At 38.7% G+C, this 22,074-nt stretch overlaps 2 protein-coding genes across 2 annotated transcripts in view; one reads left to right on the plus strand and one right to left on the minus strand.

Moving 5' to 3' along the window:
* Positions 1 to 11,506, minus strand: part of twnk (twinkle mtDNA helicase) — a 16,972-nt gene extending 5,466 nt beyond the window's left edge. The window contains exons 1-5 of the mRNA XM_061907665.1: positions 11,355 to 11,506; positions 6,600 to 7,187; positions 5,838 to 6,540; positions 3,148 to 3,388; positions 2,969 to 3,076 (exon numbers count right to left, since the gene is read on the minus strand). Of these exons, the coding sequence (XP_061763649.1) occupies positions 2,969 to 3,076; positions 3,148 to 3,388; positions 5,838 to 6,540; positions 6,600 to 7,169 (1,622 nt within the window). The 5' untranslated portion in view covers positions 7,170 to 7,187; positions 11,355 to 11,506. The remainder of the gene's footprint in view (positions 1 to 2,968; positions 3,077 to 3,147; positions 3,389 to 5,837; positions 6,541 to 6,599; positions 7,188 to 11,354) is intronic.
* A 150-nt stretch (positions 11,507 to 11,656) lies between these two features.
* mrpl43 (mitochondrial ribosomal protein L43) lies at positions 11,657 to 18,751 on the plus strand. The gene is made up of 3 exons (XM_061907666.1): positions 11,657 to 11,954; positions 14,475 to 14,581; positions 18,518 to 18,751. The coding sequence occupies exons 1-3, from the start codon at positions 11,824 to 11,826 to the stop codon at positions 18,727 to 18,729; spliced, it is 450 nt and encodes a 149-aa protein (XP_061763650.1). The 5' UTR covers positions 11,657 to 11,823; the 3' UTR covers positions 18,730 to 18,751.
* Positions 18,752 to 22,074: the final 3,323 nt, after the last annotated feature.

Genomic DNA, 22,074 nt, shown 5'->3' on the forward strand with positions numbered 1-22,074 from the left:
GTGGACTTTCACAATATTATGCTAGACCAGGGGTCACCAACACCAGGTCGCCTGTAAGGACCAGATGAGTCGCTTGCTGGCCTGTTCTAAAAATAGCTCAAATAGCAGCACTTACCAGTGAGCTGCATCTATTTTTTTAAATGTTATTTATTTACTAGCAAGCTGGTCTTGCTTGGCTGGACATTTTTAATTCTAAGAGAGACAAAACTCAAATAGAATTTGAAAATCCAAGAAAATATTTTAAAGACTTGCTCTTCACCTGTTTAAATACATTCATTAATTTTTTTACCTTGCTTCTTAAAACTTTCAGAAACACAATTTTAGAGAAAAATTACAACTTAAAAATGATTTTAGGATTTTTAAACACATATACCTTTTTACCTTTTAAAGTCCTTCCTCTTCTTTCCTGACAATTTAAATCAATGTTCAAGTATTTTTTTTATGTTTTATTGTAAAGAATAATAAATACATTTTAATTTAATTCTTCATTTTAGCTTCTGATTTTTCGACAAAGAATATTTGTGAAATATTTCTTCAAACTTATTATGATTAAAATTCAAAATAAATATTATGGCAGATCTAGAAAATCTGTAGAATCAAATTTGAATTTTTTTTCAAAGTTTTTTGAATTTCTTTTAAATTTTTTGTTCTGGAAAATCTAGAAGAAATAATGATTTGTCTTTGTTAGAAATATAGCTTGGTCCAATTTGCTATATATCCTAACAAAGTGCAGATTGGATTTTAACCTATTTAAAACATCTCATCAAAATTCTAAAAAATAGTCTTAATCAGGAAAAATTATTAATGACGTTCAATAAATTCTTTTTTTTTATTTTTTCAAAAAGATTCGAATTAGCTATTTTTTTTCTTGTTCTTATCGGTGGAATTTTGAATTTTAAAGAGTCGAAATTGAAGATACACTGTGTTTCAAAATTTAATTTTCTTTTTTTTTTCGTGTTTTCTCCTCTTTTAAACCATTCAATTAAGTGTTTTTTTAATCATTTATTCTCTACAAAAAACCTTCCGTAGAAGGAAAAAAAATGTACGACGGAATGACAGACAGAAATACCCCTTTTTTTTAAAAATTTATTTATCTGTTTCTATATTTATTGTGAGGAATCATTAAAGGGGAACATTATCAGCAGACCTATGTAAGTGTCAATATATACCTTGATGTTGCAGAAAAAAAGACCATGTATTTTTTTAACCGATTTCCGAACTCTAAATGGGTGAATTTTGGAGAAAATTAAACGCCTTTCTGTTTATCGCTCTTTTAGCGATGACGTCAGAACGTGACGTCGCCGAGGTAACACACCCGCCATTTTCATTTTCACATTACAAACACCGGGTCTCAGCTCTGTTATTTTACCGTTTTTTCGACTATTTTTTGGAACCTTGGAGACATCATGCCTGGTGGGTGTGTTGTCGGAGGGTGTAACAACACTAACAGGGAGGGATTCAAGTTGCACCACTGGCAAGAAATCTGCCGCCAGACCCCCATTGAATGTACCAAAGTGTCTTCACATTTTACCGGCGATGCTAAGACAGACATGGCACAGAGATGTATGGATAACCTGCAGATGCATTTGCAACGATAAAGTCAACGAAATCACAAAGGTGAGTTTTGTTGATGTTGTTGACTTATGTGCTAATCAGACATATTTGGTCGCGGCATGACTGCCAGCTAATCGATGCTAACATGCTACGCTAATCGATGCTAACATGCTACGCTAATCAATGCTAACATGCTATTTACGCTAGCTGTATGTACATTTAAAACTAGATACCCACATTTAATGCGAAACAAACACTTACCAATCGACTGATATAAGTTGCTCCAGTGTCACGAGATGCGAAAGTCCTGATCGTTTGGTCCGCACATTTTACCGGCGATGCTAATAAGGCAACCATGCTATGGGCCACTTCATTAGGAACACCCACGCTATAGCGCCATTAGCTAGTCGCTCAATAACTTAAATTTCTTCTTCCATTTCGTTTTCGCCATCTGCCTCCATACTCCGACCATCCGTTTCAATACATGCGTAATCTGTTGAATCGCTTTAGCCGCAGAAATCCGAGTCTGAATCCGAGCTAATGTCGCTATATCTTGCTATGGTATTCCCATTGTTTGTTTACATTGGCAGCACCGTGTGACGTCACAGGGAAATGGATAGTGGTTTCGAAGATAGCGGAAATAAGGCACTTTAAAGCTTTATTTAGGGATATTCCGGGACCGGTAAAATTTTGAAAAAAACTTCAAAACATATAACAAGCCACTGGGAACTGTTTTTTTATTGTTTTTAACCCTTTTGAAATTGTGATAATGTTCCCCTTTAAGATGATCAGTGTTTCCACAACGATAAATATCATTAATTATTAACAATAACATAGAGTTAAAGGTAAATTGAGCAAATTGGCTATTTCTGGCAATTTATTTAAGTGTGTATCAAACTGGTAGCCCTTTGCATTAATCAGTACCCAAGAAGTATTTTTGGTTTCAAAAAGGTTGGTGACCCCTCTGCTAGACCAACTCGACGTCCATTGCACCGGTCTCCCCTCTCTAAGGTCTCTCATTTTCATCCCACTGGGTGGAGTTTTTCCTTGCCCTGATGTGGGCTCTGAACAGGGGATGTCGTTGTGGCTCGTGCAGCCCTTTCAGACACTTGTGATTTAGGGCTATTTCACATAAACATTGATTGATTAATTGAAGATAGTTTCAATATACAAACTTTTAGATTAGTGAACACTGTACTTGAAATAATGAAGTTTGTAAAGAGAGGTTCCACTGCATTGCTGAGACTAAAAGTAAGCATTGAAGATAGTTGAAGATAGTTTCAATATACAAACTTTTAGATTAGTGAACACTGTACTTGAAATAATGAAGTTTGTAAAGAGAGGTTCCACTGCATTGCTGAGACTAAAAGTAAGCATAGACACGTGGAGATGAAATACGGTAGTTTGAAATTACTTGTCGATGGAGAGGTTCTCCTGTCCCATCATGAACTGCAGGTTGTCGATGACCACGTGGTTGATATCGTAGAGGTAGACGGCGTGCTGCATGGTGTCCAGCACGGACCTGCAGACAGTTTGGGCACAAGGGTCAGTCAGCACGCCGCCAGGTCGCCCGCCGCACGCGACGTGACCCACTTGATGTTCTGCTGGCCGTGGAAGGTCATGAAGTAGAGCGGCAGCTCCTCAAACTGGTCGGCCCAGAAGTCGTACTGCTCCAGGTTCTCCTCCAGCCGCTGCAGGGCGAACTGGGTCAGCATGATCTTGGCCAGGCGCACGTTGTTGATCTCGAAGCTGCCCCACAGCGTGTTGACGCCCTGCATGCACAGGTCCAGAGCCACCTCGCTGATGAAGGTGGTCTTCCCGCTCCCAGTCGGACCTGCAAAAGCACCAGTCGCCTTCGATTAAATACTTCTTTATGATCATTGCATCATTTTGTCACAAAGATGACCACAATAAGCAGCGAGGAAACAAAAATCGACCTTATTTATCATTAAGTTTGTGACACCTTTTATTTGGGACCACTTTAGACCAGGTCCACAACAAAAAACAATTCTCAAATCTGGGCTAGATTAATCCCAGAAACCCAAAAGGTTCTTAAAAACAGAGTTTGTGAGTCATGACACTTGTTTTCTTTTTGTGAAATATGCATTAAAGGCCAATTTTTACAATGTTTCCACAAAAAAAATGAAAGCATGAGGGGGTTATTTTGATAGTTTTCATTTTCAAAAGCAAAACAATTCATAGATTTTTTTTAACCTTTTGGGCTTTCCTTGTGTTTGGTTCCAGGGACCCGGAAGGGTCTCAGTCACAAAAATAAAAATAAAAATTATATTTATACTCATAACATATAATTTTTTCTTACTATTAAACGTTTAAGTCTCTAAAAAGCATTCATGTCCCATTTTAAAACTCATTTGTATACTCTAGCCTTTAAATAGACACCCTTTTTAGACCAGTTGATCTGCCATTTCTTTTTTTTTCTCCTCTGCCCCCCTCTCCCTTGCAGTTCCGGTGGCCATGTATGAAGTGCTGGCTGTCCAGAGTCGGGACCCGGGGTGGACCGCTCGCCTGTGCATCAGTTGGGGACATCTCTGTGCTGCTGACCGTCTCCGCTCGGGATGGTTTCCTGTTGGCCCCACTATGGACTGGACTATCACTATTATGTTAGATCTACTATGGACTGGACTCTCACACTATTATGTTAGATCCACTATGAACTGGACTTTCACAATATTATGTTAGACCCACTATGGACTGGACTCTCACTATTATGTTAGATCCACTATGCCTTCAAAACTGAGGCGATTATAACCAGAGGAAGGTTACATTGAAAATAAAAATAAAAAGTTCACATTTTATGTATTTAATTCCTACTCCTTATTTTCCACCCATCCATCCATTTTCCACCCATCCATCCATTTTCTACCGCTTATTCTCTTTGGGGTCGCGGGGGGCGCTGGTGCCTATCTCAGCTACAATCAGGCGAAAGGCGGGGTACACCCTGGACAAGTCGCCACATCATCGCAGGGCCAACACAGATAGACAGACAACATTCATACACTAGGGACCATTTAGTGTTGCCAATCAACCTATCCCCAGGTGCATGTCTTTGGAGGTGGGAGGGGCCTATCCCCAGGTGCATGTCTTTGGAGGTGGGAGGGGCCTATCCCCAGGTGCAAGTCTTTGGAGGTGGGAGGGGCCTATCCCCAGGTGCAAGTCTTTGGAGGTGGGAGGGGCCTATCCCTAGGTGCATGTCTTTGGAGGTGGGAGGAGCCTATCCCCAGGTGCATGTCTTTGGAGGTGGGAGGGGCCTATCCTCAGGTGCATGTCTTTGGAGGTAGGAGGGACCTATCCCCAGGTGCATGTCTTTGGAGGTGGGAGGAGCCTATCCCTAGGTGCATGTCTTTGGAGGTGGGAGGAGCCTATACCCAAGTGCATGTCTTTGGAGGTGGGAGGAGCCTACCCCCAGGTGCATGTCTTTGGAGGTAGGAGGGGCCTATCCCCAGGTGCATGTCTTTGGAGGTGGGAGGAGCCTATCCCTAAGTGCATGTCTTTGGAGGTGGGAGGAGCCTATCCCTAAGTGCATGTCTTTGGAGGTGGGAGGAGCCTATCCCCAGGTGCATGTCTTTGGAGGTGGGGGGAGCCTATCCCCAGGTGCATGTCTTTGGAGGTAGGGGGAAGCCGGAGTACCCGGAGGGAACCCACACAGTCACGGGGAGGACACGCAAACTCCACACAGAAAGATCCCGAGCCCGGGATTGAACCCTGACCACTCAGGACCTTCGTATTGTGAGGCAGACGCACTAACCCCTCTTCTACCGTGCTGCCCTTTTTTTTTCTACATTCACCCATTCACTCACACATTCACACACTGATGGCGGGAGATGTCACGCAAGGCCCGAACCACGACCCATCAGGAGCAAGGGTGAAGTGTCTTGCTCAAGGACACAACAGACGTGACGAGGTTGGTAGAAGGTGGGGATTGAACCAGGAACCCTCAGGTTTCTGGCACGGCCACTCTCCCAACCGCACCACGCCATCCCCTCCTTATTTTCCATAGGTCCTAAAAAATGATCCATAGTTATTGATACCGACCGATATAAAACGCTTATAGCTTGATACAGTTTTCAGCCCTTTTTTAAGTCACATTTTCTTCTTACGCCAGCAGATGATTTTGCATATTTTGAGAATTTTATCTGAGATGTTTGCACTTTCCATGGGAAAAAAATGATCATTTGAATTGAGAGAAGCAAAGTGGAGTTGCGATATTTCAGTATTTGCATAAGATTGCGGTGAAGAAACATCGTGAGTAGTGTCAAGGTCACCTGTGAACACGGTCAGCTCCCCCTTGCGGTGACCCTTCAGGATCCTGTTGAGGTCGGGAAAGCGGGCCCACTTGACGCCGGCCACCTGCTCCGTGTTGACCAGCTCGCCGTACACGTCGTCTCGCAGCTGCTTGAAGGACACGATGGACTTGTGCGCCGCCGGGATGGAGGCCTTGATGATGCGGCTCAGGTTCTTGCCCTGGGCCAGCGCCTCGCCGGGGCAGGGGCGGTACTCTCCCGGTCGCACCAGCGAGCAGCGCCTCAGGCCCAGCTTGCGCGAGAAGATCTTGGAGGCCTCCCAGGAGCGCATGTCGCCGCCCAGCCACAGCGTCACGCGCTTGAACTGCTCCAGGTAGGGCAGCAGGGCAGGCGGCAGGCAGCTGGCGCCGCGCGGGAGAGCCACGCTGGCCAGGCCCGTGGCTTGGCTCACCGACAGCGTGTCCAGTTCGCCTCCGGTCAGGACCACGTCGGAGTCCATGCGGCCCACCAGCGAGAGGCCGAAAAGGTTGTTGTAGGAGCTCAACTTTGGAACCGTGGCCTCGTTGTAGCTCACTTTGTCGCTGCCCGCGCTTTGAGCCGAGAGCAGCTTCACGCCCTTCAAGGAGGAGTCGGGTCCACCAAACCAGGGGAAGACCAGACTCTTGGTGGGCTTAAAGAACCTCACGCCAAACTTCTTCAGCGTGGCGTTGGAGATCTTTGTGATCTGCGACAGAAGAGGACAAGTTAGGCATGTGTTCTTCTCTTCTGGTGAGGAGCAGCTACCTGAAACATGGCTTTGACCAGCTGGGCCTCGTCTTCGGTCAGGTCCGAGAAGGCCACCGAGCTGGACCAGATGCCCTGGATCTCCCTCAGCTCCCGCTCGCGCTGATCCTGCTCCTCGGCGCTCTCCGGGTATCCCAGCAGCACATGCGGGCTGAGGAAGTCCCGCTCCTCCTTCTGCATGACCTCCAGGCAGTCCTGGAGGTCCTCCCAGCTGCCCTCCACCTGAGTGTCCATGCACAGGAACTGCCCGGTGGTCTTGTCCACGAACAAGGAGAAGCGCTCCCCCCCGGGGGCCGCGTCCGTGAAGATGGTGGGCACGTGGAGGCAGCTGAAGCCGTCGTGGAAGGGAACTTCCTTGGAGCGCAGGTACTGCTTGATGTCGGTGACGGTGATGGGACTGATGGGGAAGTCGGCCGTGGATTTGGCATCTTTTTTGTACGCCCTGACGGGGCCGCAGCACGCCCGGGCTGGCCTCGCAAAGAGGGAGGACGGATCTCTCTGGGAGGCGAAGATTGGGGGTCCCACCTGAGATGGACAGGTGGTCGCCCTGAGTAGCAATCTCCTCCACATTAGAGAAGACGACCGCTCCTGCAAGACAATAACAGAAGTCACGACGAGAACCATTATGTCGTTACAGGTCCCACTTTTCCTAATAAAAAATGTTAAAAAAAACAACACTTACCGTATTTCCTGCTTAGAATTACTGCCGGGTCAAACTAGTTTCGCAAAATAATTAGCGCATGCTTAGCATTAACGCCAGGTCAAACTCATTTCGCCAAATAATTAGCATATGCCTAGAATTTCCACAGGGTCAAACTCGTCACGTCACGAGTGACACTTCACCTGTCATCATTTTCTAAATGGAGGAGGCTGATTTTGATCATTTGAAATCGCATAAAGGGAAGAAGATTAAGAGCTATTCAGTAGGATTTAAAGGCCTACTGAAAGCCACTACTAGCCACCACGCAGTCTGATAGTTTATATATCAATGATGAAATATTAACATTGCAACACATGCCAATACGGCCTTTTTAGTTTGCTAAATTACAATTTTAAATTTCCAGCGTAGTTTCTTGTTGAAAACGTCGCAGAATGATGACATGTGTTTCGATTACTGTAACGTATTATTTTCGGGTCTCCCCATGTCTAGCATTAAAAGATTACAGTTGGTACAAAATGCGGCTGCTAGACTTTTGACAAGAACAAGAAAGTTTGATCACATTACGCCTGTACTGTATATACCTTTATATACATATATATACCTATACTGTATATACCCTTATATACATATATACATACATATATACCTATACTGTATATACCTTTATATACATATATACATACATATATACCTATACTGTATATACTTTTATATACATATATACATACATATGTACCTATACTATATATACACCTTTATATACATATATGCATACATATATACCTATACTGTATACCTTTAATTACATACATATATACCTATACTGGCTCACCTGCACTGGCTTCCTGTGCACTTTAAGGTTTTACTACTTACGTATAAAACACTACAAGGTCTAGCTCCATCCTATCTTGCCGATTGTATTGTACCATATGTCCCGGCAAGAAATCTGCCTTCAAAAGACTCCGGCTTATTAGTGATTCCTAGAGCCCAAAAAAAGTCTGCGGGCTATAGAGCGTTTTCCGTTCGGGCTCCAGTACTCTGGAATGCCCTCCCGGTAACAGTTTGAGATGCTACCCCAGTAGAAGCATTTAAGTCTCACCTTAAAACTCATTTGTATACTCTAGCCTTTAAATAGACCTTTTTAGACCAGTTGATCTGCCGCTTCTTTTCTTTCTCCTATGTCCCCCCCTCCCTTGTGGAGGGGGTCCGGTCCGATGACCATGGATGAAGTACTGGCTGTCCAGAGTCAAGACCCAGGATGGACCGCTCGTCGGGACCCAGGATGGACCGCTCGTCTGTGTATCGGTTGGGGACATCTGTACGCTGCTGATCCGCCTCCGCTTGGGATGGTTTCCTCACTGCTGTCTTGGATCCGCTTTGAACTGAACTCTCGCGGCTGTGTTGGAGCCACTATGGATTGAACTTTCACGGTATCATGTAGGACCCGCTCGACATCCATTGCTTTCGGTCCCCTAGAGGGGGGGGTTGCCCACATCTGAGGTCCTCTCCAAGGTTTCTCATAGTCAGCATTGTCACTGGCGTCCCACTGGATGTGAATTCTCCCTGCCCACTGGGTGTGAGTTTTCCTTGCCCTTTTGTGGGTTCTTCCGAGGATGTTGTAGTCGTAATGATTTGTGATTTGGGGCTATATAAATAAACATTGATTGATTGATTGTGACGTTATTGGTTGAGCGGACATTTTAGCCCAGCACCACTTGCAGCTAAAAGTCGTCTCTTTTCATCGCATAATTACACAGTATTTTAGACATCTGTGTTGCTGAATCTTTTGCAATTTGTTCAATTAATAATGGAGATGTCAAAGAAGAATGCTGTTCGTGGAAAGTGGTGGATTACAGCTGCCTCTAGCAACCAAAACACAGCCGGTGTTTATTTGTTTGTTGCGAAGCTTTAGCGAACATGTTTCTCTACCACATGTCAACCAGCAAGTTTTTTGATGAGAAAACTGTGATATTAAGTCGGCTCTTACCGGAGACTTGTGCGGAGTTAGCGTCCTTCCTCCTGCAGCAGCTGTCAAAAAGGCAGCAGTGATCTTGGCTCCTCCATTCTCAGAGACACTGGCGGTCACCACAGCCCCCTGACTTTCAGGTATGACTTTATAATAGGGATGCACCGAAATGAAAATTTGTGGCCGAAGCCGAATAAAATTTAAACGCTTGGCCGAATAATGAATGCAGTTTTTCACAATTTTTTAATATTGCATAAATAGCCTAGAATAAATATTTAGACATGTTTTTCAAATAAAGTATTTTTCTATTGAATATTGACATTTTTTTAATATTCCAGTAGCCTTTGCTTTTCAAAAAAAGCACAAAGTTTTTCATTTATATTAGGCCTTCAAACAAAACATGCATTCCAAAAAAAATAAAGTGCATTAAAGTGGATAAACCCACAACAAATGAATTATTGTCCTTTTGGCAAAAGTCTGCTTAGCCACAGTAGATATGCTAATAATGTAAACAGAAGGCTCAAGTAAATCTCAATTAAGTGTGTGCTTATAACCTCATACACTTATACAGGTAGCCTACACAACAGGCTAATAATGTAAACAGAGGCCCCACTAAATCTCAATAAGTGTGTGATTGTAACCTCATACACTTATACAGGTACACAACATATCCCAACGTCACTGCACGTTGGTTGATTGCGTCACCGCGTCAAAAAATTGCGTCACACGCCACTATTCGGCCTTGTTTTTAACTCATTCCACCGAAGGCCGAATGTGGCTTTTTTTGCCATATTCGGCCGAATAAACGGTGCATCCCTACTTTATAATCTCACTAAAACATTGTTAACACAATAAGCAGATAAGGGATTTTCCAGAATTATCCTAGTAAATGTGTCTAATAACATCTGAATCGCTCCCACTGCCGTCGCCTTTTTTTTCGTTTCTAGTCCTTCACTCTCACTTTCCTCATCCACGAATCTTTCCTCCTCGCTAAAATTAATGGGGAATTTGTCGCTTTCTCGGTCAGAATCGCTCTCGCTGCTGGTGGCCATGATTGTAAACAATGTGAGGAGCCCTTCACCCCGTGATGTCACGTGCACATTGTCTGCTACCTCTAGTACAGGCAAGGCTTTTTTATTAGCGACCAACAGTTGCGAACTTTATCATCGATGTTCTCTACTAAATCCTTTCAGCAAAAATATCGCGAAATGATCAAGTATGACACATAGACTGGACCTGCTATCCCCGTTTGAATAAGAAAATCTCATTTCAGTAGGCCTTTAATGCAGTGTGAAGAAGAATGTTTTAATGTAGACTGATATATTCATCATACTGCTGTCATTATATGCATCACGTGTTCATTCAAGGCTAAGGCAAAAATATCGAGATATATATCGTGTATCGCGATACGGCCTAAAAATATCGAGATATTAAAAAAAGACATATCGTCCAGCCCTCGATGTTTGTCTTAGGGTTACTAAATGTCACATAATAAGTATTCTGTATGTAACAAACAGTTCAGGGTGTCCCTCCAGTGTTGCCGTAAGAGGTCTGTATAAAGGTGGGTTGTTGAAGAAGGTGTAGGTATATGGAAAGAGGTGTAAAGAAGGGAACAATAAAGAAGTGGTGGAGACCGGACCTGCTCTCATGACTCCCTTTTATTATTTTATTTAATCAGTACCCAAATTATGCGAACCCAGGACACTGGGCTACACTGTACATTACTTTACTGTCTTAATGACTAATTCAAGACAAAAAGCGACTGATTTTAACTCACAAATTCGTAGCATTGAGAAGTTATATCCATCCATCCATCCATTTTCTACCGCTTATTCCCTTGTGGGGTCGCTCCAAGGTCATTAAAATGGTATTAATTGCGAGGAGATATTTTCTATGTGATTTTTCTTGTCATGTGCCTACTTGTGTAAATAATACAACTATTGTCATGCATGTAAGCGGAATGAGATAAAAATGTTGCACAAGAAGAATTATTATTACAGTATTTGTGTCAATGTTGGCAACAAATGAATGAAACTAACGTGAATGGTGACATGATGACTTAAAAGACCAAGCCATGGTAGATATCTGCACAAAAGAAGAATGACTGTGAGCAAAAGGACAGTCTTACGCGCTCAGAAGTCCATCTTTGCTGCTGCCGTCCTCGTCTTCGTCCTCGTCTTGTCCGCCATGTCCGCCATGCGTCTGCCAGCCCGGGCTGTTAGGTGCCTTTCCTAAACAAGTCCGTGTGAAACACACGCTATTGACGTTCTCTACTTCCGACAGCCTCAATGCTTTTTGTTCACATTTTTAAAAAATATCATGAGCATTTTCCGTAGTTGATAAATAACTATAAGTGAGATTATTTCCCGCAAAAAAATATTCAAACATTCTTTAGGTGTGGAAGGCTTTCGCGTCGTGGTTGTATTGGTTTCACCCGGAGTTATGTGACTCACGGACCGGATATTGACTCCGGCGTCCTCTGTGTTTGTCATTCTTCGCTGTTTGTGTGTTTTTGTGAGGCAGGGAGCTCATTTAAACATCTTTTAGACATCTTTTAGATATATTTCTGTGTTCGTGGATGTTGTTGGAATAAGAACATGACTTCCAGAGGGACGCCGAGTCGCTTCCTGAAGAGTGTTCTTCAAAACGGTGTGGGACGTTATGTCTGTCAGCTCAAGCGCGTCTGCATCATTTTTTCCAAGAAGGGCCAAAGCTCCTTAGGTGTCAGGTAAATATCTTATTTATTTAAGTGTATTTAATTATTATTTTGTGTCAGGTAAGTAACTTCTTTATTCATGTGTATTTATTATTTTATGTCAGGTAAATAACTTATTTATTTATATTTATTATTTTATGTCAGGTAAATAACTTATTTATTTATATTTATTATTTTATGTCAGGTAAGTAACTTCTTTATTAATGTGTATTTATTATTTTATGTCAGGTAAATAACTTATTTATTTTAATGTATTATTTAATGTCAGGTAAATAAGTTATTTATTCATATTTGTTATTTTATGTCAGGTAAGTAACTTCTTTATTCATGTGTATTTATTATTTTATGTCAGGTAAATAACTTATTTATTTATATTTATTATTTTATGTCAGGTAAATAACTTATTTATTCATATTTATTATTTTATGTCAGGTAAGTAACTTCTTTATTCATGTGTATTTATTATTTTATGTCAGGTAAATAACTTATTTATTGTGTTATGTCAGGTAAATAACTTATTTATTCATATTTATTATTTTATGTCAGGTAAAAAACGTATTTATTATTTTATGTCAGGTAAATATCTTATTTATAATTTTATGTCAGGTGAATAACTTATTTATATTTATTATTTTATGTCAGGTAAATAACTTATTTATTCATTTGTATTTATTATTTTATGTCAGGGAAATAACTTATTTTTTTAATTTGTATTTAGTTATTTTACATAAAGTAAACATTTTCTTTATTTATTTGAATTCAACTTATTTATATGTATTTAATTATTGTTTTATGTCAGGTAAATAACTTCTTTATTTGTATTTAACTTATTTATTTGTATTTAATTATTGTATTATGTCAAGTAATTAACTTCTTTATTTGTATTTAACTTATTTATTTGTATTTAATTATTATTTTATGTCAAGTAAATAACTTCGGTATTTGTATTTTTTATTTTATGTCAGGTAAATAACAGATTTATTTGTATTTATTATTTTATGTCAAGTAAATAACTTCTTTATTTGTATTTAACTTATTTATTTGTAATTTATTATTATTTTATGTCAGGTAAATAACTTATTTATTTATGTTTATTATTTTATGTCAGGTAAATAAGTTATTTATTCATATTTATTATTTTATGTCAGGTAAGTAATTTCTTTATTCATGTGTATTTATTATTTTATGTCAGGTAAATAACTTATTTATTGTGTTATGTCAGGTAAATAACTTATGTATTTATTTATATTCATTATTTTATGTCAGGTAAATAACTTATTTATTAATTATTGTCAGGTAAATAACTTATTATTATTATTTTTTAATTTAATATTGAATTTTATGCTATAACAAATTGATTATTTTCATCCAGTATTTGACTATTTTATGTCAGGTAAACAACATCAATAACTTGTTTCATTTGATGAAATATTTTATTATTTTATGTCAGGTAAATAAACGATAAGCTGTTTCTTTTCCTTCAAAATGTTATTGTTTTGTGTGAGTAAAACAAGAACTTATTTCTATTCTTTAAGTATTTTGTTATTTTATATCAGGAAAATAACAACAGTTTTTTTCTTTCAATATATTATTATTTTGTGTCAGATAAACAACAACTTGTTTCATTTAATTGAATATTTTGTTATTTTATGTCAGTTAAATCACAACTTGTTTATAGTCTTTCAATATTTTACAATGTTATGTCAGGTAAACAACCACTTGTTTATTTTTCATTTAATATTGTGATTTTATGCCATAACAAATTGATTATCATCCAATATTTGACTATTTTATGTCAGGTAAACAAAAACAACTTGTTTCATTTGACAAAATATTTTATTATTTGATGTCAGGTAAATAAACGATAAGCTGTTTCTTTTCTTTCATTATGATATTGTTTTGTGTGAGTAAAACAAGAACTTATTTCTATTCTTTAAGTATTTCATTATTTTATGTCAGGTAAATAACAGTTTTTTCCTTTCAACATTTGATTATTTTGTGTCAGATAACCAACGACAACTTGTTTTATTTAATTAAATATTTTCTTATTTTATGTCGGTTAAACCACAACTTGTTTATAGTCTTGCAATATTTTACAATATTTTACAATTTTATGTCAGGTAAACAACCACTTGTTTATTTTTTATTTAATGTTGAATTTTATTCCATAACAAATTGTTTATTATCATCCAATATTTTACAATGTTATGTCAGGTAAACAACCCCTTGTTTATTTTTTATTTAATATTGTGATTTTATGCCATGATAAATTGATTTTTATCTTCCAATATTTGACTATTTTGTGTCAGGTAAACAACAACAAATGGATTATTGTCATCCAATGTTATTGTTTTATGTCAGTTTAACCACAACTTGTATTTTTTCATTCAATATTTTACCATCTTTGTTTTTCCTGGCTGTCAGGTAAACAAAATGTGTTATTTTCTTGTAACATTTTATTATTTCACGTTTGAGGTAAACAAGTTTTAGTCCACTGGATATTTGACCTTTGGTTTGTTTGTTTGTACGCAGGGACTTCATCGAAGATGGCGTGGTGGATTATGCCAAGAAGAACCCTGGCACGGTGGTCTACGTGTCGCCCCAGCCATGTTTGAAACCCAGGATCATAGCAGAATATTGTAAGTCCTGTTGATATCATTCCAATATCTGTTTATTGTATCGTTCACACAGAATAGTGTAAGTCCTGTTGATATCATTCCAATATCTGTTTATTGTATCGTTCATACAGAATAGTGTAAGTCCTGTTGATATCGTTGTGTTTATTATATTGTTCAAACAAGTAGATATGTATTTATTGTTCAAAACTCCGGTTGCTAATTAAATCTATCATCGTTGTTAGGTTCTAATGAGGAATATTATCACTGATGCATTAATAATATATGATTTAGTCAATATTGTTTTATGCCTTAGAGCAGGGGTCAGCAACCTTTTTGAAAGCAAGAGCTACTTCTTGGGTACTGATTAATGCCAAGGGCTACCAGTTTGATACACACTTAAATAAATTGCCAGAAATAGCCAATTTGCTCAATTTACCTTTAATAAATAAATTTAAAAATATATTTAAAAAAATGGGTATTTCTGTCTGTCATTCGTCGTACATTTTTTTTCCTTTTACGGGAGTTTTTTTTTTTTTAGAATAAATGACAAAAAAAAAAAACCCTTAATTGAATAGTTTAAAAAAGGAGAAAACAGGAAAAAAATGAAAATTAAATTTTGAAACATAGTTTATCTTCAATTTCGACTCTTTAAAATTCAGCCGATAAAAAGAATAGAAAAACTAGCTAAGTCGAATCTTTTTGAAAAAAATTGAAAAAATAATTTATAGAACATCATTAGTGATTTTTCCTGATTAAGATTAATTTTAGAATTTTGATGACATGTTTTAAATAGGTTAAAATCAAATCTGCACTTTGTTAGAATATATAACAAATTGGACCAAGCTATATTTCTAACAAAGACAAATCATTATTTCTTCTAGATTTTCCAGAACAAAAATTTTAAAAGAAATTCAAAAGACTTTGAAATAAGGTTTAAATTTGATTGTAAAGATTTTCCTGAATATTAAGCATAAGTTTGAAGAAATATTTCAGAAATATTCTTCGTCGAAAAAACAGAAGCTAAAATGAAGAATTAAATTAAAATGTATTTATTATTCTTTACAATAAAAAAAAAATACTTGAACATTGATTTAAATTGTCAGGAAAGAAGAGGAAGGAATTTAAAAGCTAAAAAGGTGTATGTGTTTAAAAATCCTAAAATCATTTTTAAGGTTGTATTTTTTCTCTAAAATTGTCTTCCTGAAAAATATAAGAAGCAAAGTAAAAAAAAAAAAAAAAGAATGTTTTTAAACAAGTGAAGACCAAGTCTTTAAAATATTTTCTTGAATTTTCAAATTTTATTTGAGTTTTGTCTCTCTTAGAATTAAAAATGTGGAGCAAAGCAAGACCAGCTTGCTAGTAAATACAATTAAATCAAAAAAATAGAGGCAGCTCACTGGTAAGTGCTGCTATTTGAGCTATTTTTAGAACAGGCCCGCGGGCACCGCGTTGGTGACCCCTGCCTTAGAATGAAGCATCAGAAGCTGCACTGAAACGTAGTAAGAATCTTGACATGGCCAATGTCGGTCCAGTTAGCAGAGTTAGCATACTTCCAAGAGTGCAGAAAGTAACACAATCCATTATTTTTTGCATGACATATGCAAATTTAGCTAAAACGCTAGCATAAAAAGTTAGCATGCTAAGAAGAGGAAATTAGCACAGGTCTAAATTGGCGCCACCTAAGGAAATCAATGGTTATAAGTAAAGATGTCCGATAATGGCTTTTTTGACGATATTGTTAAACTCTTAATTACCGATTACGATATCAGCCGATACGGATACATACGGTCGTGGAATGAACACATTGTTATGCCTCATTTTGTTGTGATGCCCCGCTGGATGCATGAAACAATGTAACAAGGTTTTCCAAAATAAATCTCCTCAAGTTATGGGAACAAAATGCCAACATAGCACTGCAATATTTATTATTAAAGTCATAAAGTGCATTATTTGTTTTAACATGGCTCAAAACAACAGCTAGAAAAACAATGAAGGCACACCGCTTCAGTCAACAGTATACTAGAGTAATGAAGTAAACAATAACATAGTCCTCCTTGAGTAGACTGCCTGGTATATTGTATGACAGGAAATGATAAACTGGGCTCAATCTGCCCTGCTGTAACGTATCTGTATGAGTAACACAAATGTTCTGCAAGCCGGTGGTGAGTGCTTGAAGTGGCCGAGCAGTCAGCCAGAGCTTCTGAAATGCTGCGTTGAGACAGGGGTGGTTTTTGTTGTATTTTAGTTTTTTCACAGCGGAGTCTTTAAGCGACAACTGTGTGGTACTATTTTATTTTCCCGGTTTGCTTTTCATCCATCTTCCGCTTGTGTTCATGGTGCATGTCCTTATGATTCTTGAAGAGGTGGGAGTTTAAATTGCTCGTATTAAAGGAAGAAGTCTTGGCTCATCCTCGCATAACCAACGTTTTGCAGTCATCGCAAATTGCCAGTTTTATATCCATCAGACACACTTTGAAATAATCCCAAACCATAGACATGGTGTCGTTAGTCAGTCACCGAGCGAGCTCGCTTGTTCGCCACAGCTACAGCACCGGCAACAACACGCTCTTGTTGCGGCGGTTTGATGAGGTCATCAAGTGTCTCCAGTAAACCTCTCATAATAATAATAATAATATATTTTATTTGTAAAAAGCACAATTACATTGAGGAAACAACCTCAAAGTGCTACAGTGTGTATTAAATAATAATAATAATAAAATAATACAAATAATTAAAAATAAAAACTATAACAGCCTAACAGCTAGAACTAATATGCATATATTTGTTAAAAAAAAGCCTTTTTTTTTTTTTTAAAGTATCCACAGTCTGTGGTGCCCTCAGGTGGTCAGGGAGAGCGTTCCACAGACTGGGAGCGGCGGAGCAGAAAGCCAGGTCTCCCATAGTTGGTAGCTTTGTCCTTGGAGGTTGGAGGAGGTTAGTTTGTTTGGAGCTTAGGTGTCGTGTGGAGGATTTGGGGGGGGAGTACTTCTTTGAGGTAGAGAGGGGCATTTCCATGAAGGCACTGGTGGGCTAGTAGTCGTCAACTCCTGTGTTGTGTGTGAGAGAGGGGAGAGGCTGCTGACGGGGAGAGGGGAGGGGCTACTGACGGGGAAAGGGGAGGGGCTACTGACGGGGAGAGGGGAGGGGCTACTGACTGGGAGACGCAACTGCTCTGTACAGCGGTGTTTTTAAGTCATTAATTTACCTTTTGAAACCGATACTGATAATTTCTGATATTACATTTTTAAAGCATTTACCGGCCGATATTATCAGATGTCTCTAATTATAAGATTAATGTTGGCAAAATGCTAGCATAAAGAGTTAGCATGCTAACAGGGGAACAGCTATCATACTTATAACGCCAAGGATCACAATTCATGATTTTTAGGGTAAAATGTACAAAATCAACAAAAATGCTAGCATAAACCGTTTGGTGTGGCAGACGAGCTGATGGACGAGTAGCACACCGGGAAGTTAGCATGCTAACAGCTAATATTAACGCGCTCAAACGGAAACATCTGGCACACTTTTAAGATTGCGGCGAGTCACAGAATCCACGATTTTCAGGTTGAAAAGTATAACATTTGCTAAAATGCTAGCAATATGAATGTTAGCATAATAAAATGAGGCATACGAACATGTGAACATTAGCATGCTAACGGTGGAACAACTAACATACTTTTAAGATGGCGCCAAGTACTAAAATTCATGATTATTAGGTCAAAATGTGTACAATTTATAAAATTGCTAGCATAGTACTGTTAGCATGCTAATGTTAGCATGGCAACATGTGAACAGCGAGCATACCTTCAAGATGGCACTGAGTAACAAAAGCCATGATTATTAGATGAAGACCAAAATGAGCTGAAATGCTAGGTTAGCTTAGCACTGTTAGCACAGGTGTCTAAGATGGCGGCCAGGCATAGTTAGCATGTTAGCATGTGTGTGATCCTGCAGTAAACGGCAGCGTGAGGACAGAGACAGTGTCCACTAAGACGTCCTCCCAGATCTCGGAGCTTCTGACCAAGCTGACCAGCCAGTCGGGTCTGGACATCATCCGCCTCCGCAAGCCCTTCCACACGGACACGCCCAGCATCCAGGGCCAGTGGCACCCCTTCACCAACCGTTTCACCACCGCGCCGCCCAGCATGACAACAAAGGAAGTTTGAAATACAGGAAATGTTCTCGCTACTTTTTCTTCTTCTTCTTTCTTTGCTCAACAAAGTTTTTACTCTGCAAACTAGAATTTAAGTGTTAGCTGACACCTGATTGCTAGTTGATAACTATCACGCTAATTGCTAGCCAAAGATTGCACATTGATCGTCAGCTGGCAGCTAAACCGCTAATCTCTTGCTGGAAACTCACATGCTAATTGTTAATTGGCTTTTTGCATGTTAATTAATAGCTGGAAACTGCTGCTATAATTGCTAACTGGAAACTTGCAGGTTAACTGCTAACTGCTAGCTGACAACTAGTGTGCTAATCACTAGAAACAAAAAACTAAACAATATGCTAATCTTTAGGTGGACACTTTGCACTCTTAGTGTAATAGATGTGTGTGTGTGTGTGTGTGTGTATATATATATATATATATATATATATATATATATATATATATACATACATACATACGTGCGTATATACACACGTGTGTAGATACATATACATATGTTTATATATATATATATATATATATATATATATATCTATATACAGTATATATACACACACGTTTATATATATAGACATACATATATATCTATATATGTATGTCTATATATATGTGTATATATATACAGTATATATACATGTGTATAGATATGCATATATATATGCATATATGTATATATACATACATATATATATATATATATATATATACATATATGCATATATACATACGTATATATATATATATATATATATGCATATATACATACGTATATATATATATATATATATATATATATATATATATATATATATATATATATATAACTGGAATGTTACTGTAAAAACAACTGGTACTGTTTTTCCTTTTACATTAATGCACTGTAAAACAAAAACCTAAATAAAATTAAAAAATGAGTAGGATTTACAAAAAAAAACAACTTGTAGGTCAATCCCCCAAAAATTACTATAACAATAAAAGTGGTACTGTTTTTTTATTTACAGTATTTGATATTAATATTTTATATATTATTATTTTACACTGTGAAAAAAAGTAAAAATAAAATACTGTAGGATTTGATTTACAGAACAAAAAATTATTGTAGGTCCATCACGAGAATGTTACTGTAAAAATAAAAGTAGTACTGTTTTTCTATTTGCAGTAATGCACTGTAAAAAAACAAACAAAATAAAAAAAAACCTTCCCCCCAAATAACAATAAAAAAAAAAAAAAACTGGAGGATTTACAAAGAAAAAAAAAATCTTGTAGTTCAATCAGTAGAATTTTACAGTAAAATAAGTTGTAGTTCCCTTTACAGTAATGCACTGTAAAAACAACAATGGTAGTTTTGTGGCCACCATTTTGCATAAAAGGTAAGTTACAATAATTCTGTTAAAAAAAAACAAAAAACTAAGAATGTGACAACTTTTTTACGCTCAAATCTCCAGAATGTCGTCACAAAACCAACAGAAGTATCAAGTCAGAGACGTGATAAAGTAAAGGTGTCCAAAGTGCGGCCCAGTGGCCTTTTTCAGTTTTCTTTTCTTAATGGTCAACCCGTGATCGGTACCTGTATCGGTCCATCTGACTTCTGGAGTGATATCGGCTTGGGCACCTGTATCGAAACTTCCCAAAGTCCTTGCCAGCCTCTAAGAAGTCACACATTTAGACACTTTGACTGCCATCACCCAGACAACATATCTTTACCTGCACATTACCTACCTTCTGTGTATCCTGGAGTCAAACTGGTGCCTCCTTCTTTCACCCAGTCAACATATCTTTACCTGCACATTACCTACCTTCTCTGTATCCTGGAGTCAAACTGCTGCCTCCTTCTTTCACCCAGACAACATATCTTTACCTGCACATTACCTACCTTCTCTGTATCCTGGAGTCAAACTGCTGCCTCCTTCTTTCACCCAGTCAACATATCTTTACCTGCACATTACCTACCTTCTCTGTATCCTGGAGTCAAACTGCTGCCTCCTTCTTTCACCCAGACAACATATCTTTACCTGCACATTACCTACCTTCTCTGTATCCTGGAGTCAAACTGATGCCTCCTTCTTTCACCCAGACAACATATCTTTACCTGCACATTACCTACCTTCTCTGTATCCTGGAGTCAAACTGCTGCCTCCTTCTTACACCCAGTCAGCATATCTTTACCTGCACATTACCTACCTTCTCTGTATCCTGGAGTCAAACTGCTGCCTCCTTCTTTCACCCAGACAACATATCTTTACCTGCACATTACCTACCTTCTCTGTATCCTGTAGTCAAACTGATGCCTCCTTCTTTCACCCAGACAACATATCTTTACCTGCACATTACCTACCTTCTCTGTATCCTGGAGTCAAACTGCTGCCTCCTTCTTACACCCAGTCAGCATATCTTTACCTGCACATTACCTACCTTCTCTGTATCCTGGAGTCAAACTGCTGCCTCCTTCTTTCACCCAGACAACATATCTTTACCTGCACATTACCTACCTTCTCTGTATCCTGTAGTCAAACTGCTGCCTCCTTCTTACACCCAGTCAGCATATCTTTACCTGCACTTTACCTACCTTCTCTGTATCTTGGAGTCAAACTGCTGCCTCCTTCTTTCACCCAGTCAACATATCTTTACCTGCACATTACCTACCTTCTCTGTATCCTGGAGTCAAACTGGTGCCTCCTTCTTTCACCCAGACAACATATCTTTACCTGCACATTACCTACCTTCTCTGTATCCTGGAGTCAAACTGCTGCCTCCTTCTTTCACCCAGTCAGCATATCTTTACCTGCACTTTACCTACCTTCTCTGTATCCTGGAGTCAAACTGGTGCCTCCTTCTTTCACCCAGTCAACATATCTTTACCTGCACATTACCTACCTTCTCTGTATCTTGGAGTCAAACTGCTGCCTCCTTCTTTCACCCAGTCAACATATCTTTACCTGCACTTTACCTACCTTCTCTGTATCCTGGAGTCAAACTGGTGCCTCCTTCTTTCACCCAGTCAACATATCTTTACCTGCACTTTACCTACCTTCTCTGTATCCTGGAGTCAAACTGTTGCCTCCTTCTTTCACCCAGAAAACATATCTTTACCTTCACAGTACCTACCTTCTCTGCATTGTGTGGTCACGCTGGTGCTTCCTGCTTTTAAGCGGCCATCTTGAGACGGCAGCAGCATCAGCGCAGCTGTTCTTTGAAGGCTCGTAAAATCAAAACCGGAGCAGTTATTAAAACTCTTTTCTCAACTTTTAATCAGAAGGGTTCAATCTCTCTCCTGTGCGAGTTTGAAGCCGACACGACAAACGAGCTCAGAGGAGATAATGTTTGAAAAGAGGTGACAGGT

Source organism: Nerophis ophidion, linkage group LG08, assembly GCF_033978795.1.
Source record: "Nerophis ophidion isolate RoL-2023_Sa linkage group LG08, RoL_Noph_v1.0, whole genome shotgun sequence".
Taxonomy (NCBI): Eukaryota; Metazoa; Chordata; class Actinopteri; order Syngnathiformes; family Syngnathidae; genus Nerophis; species Nerophis ophidion.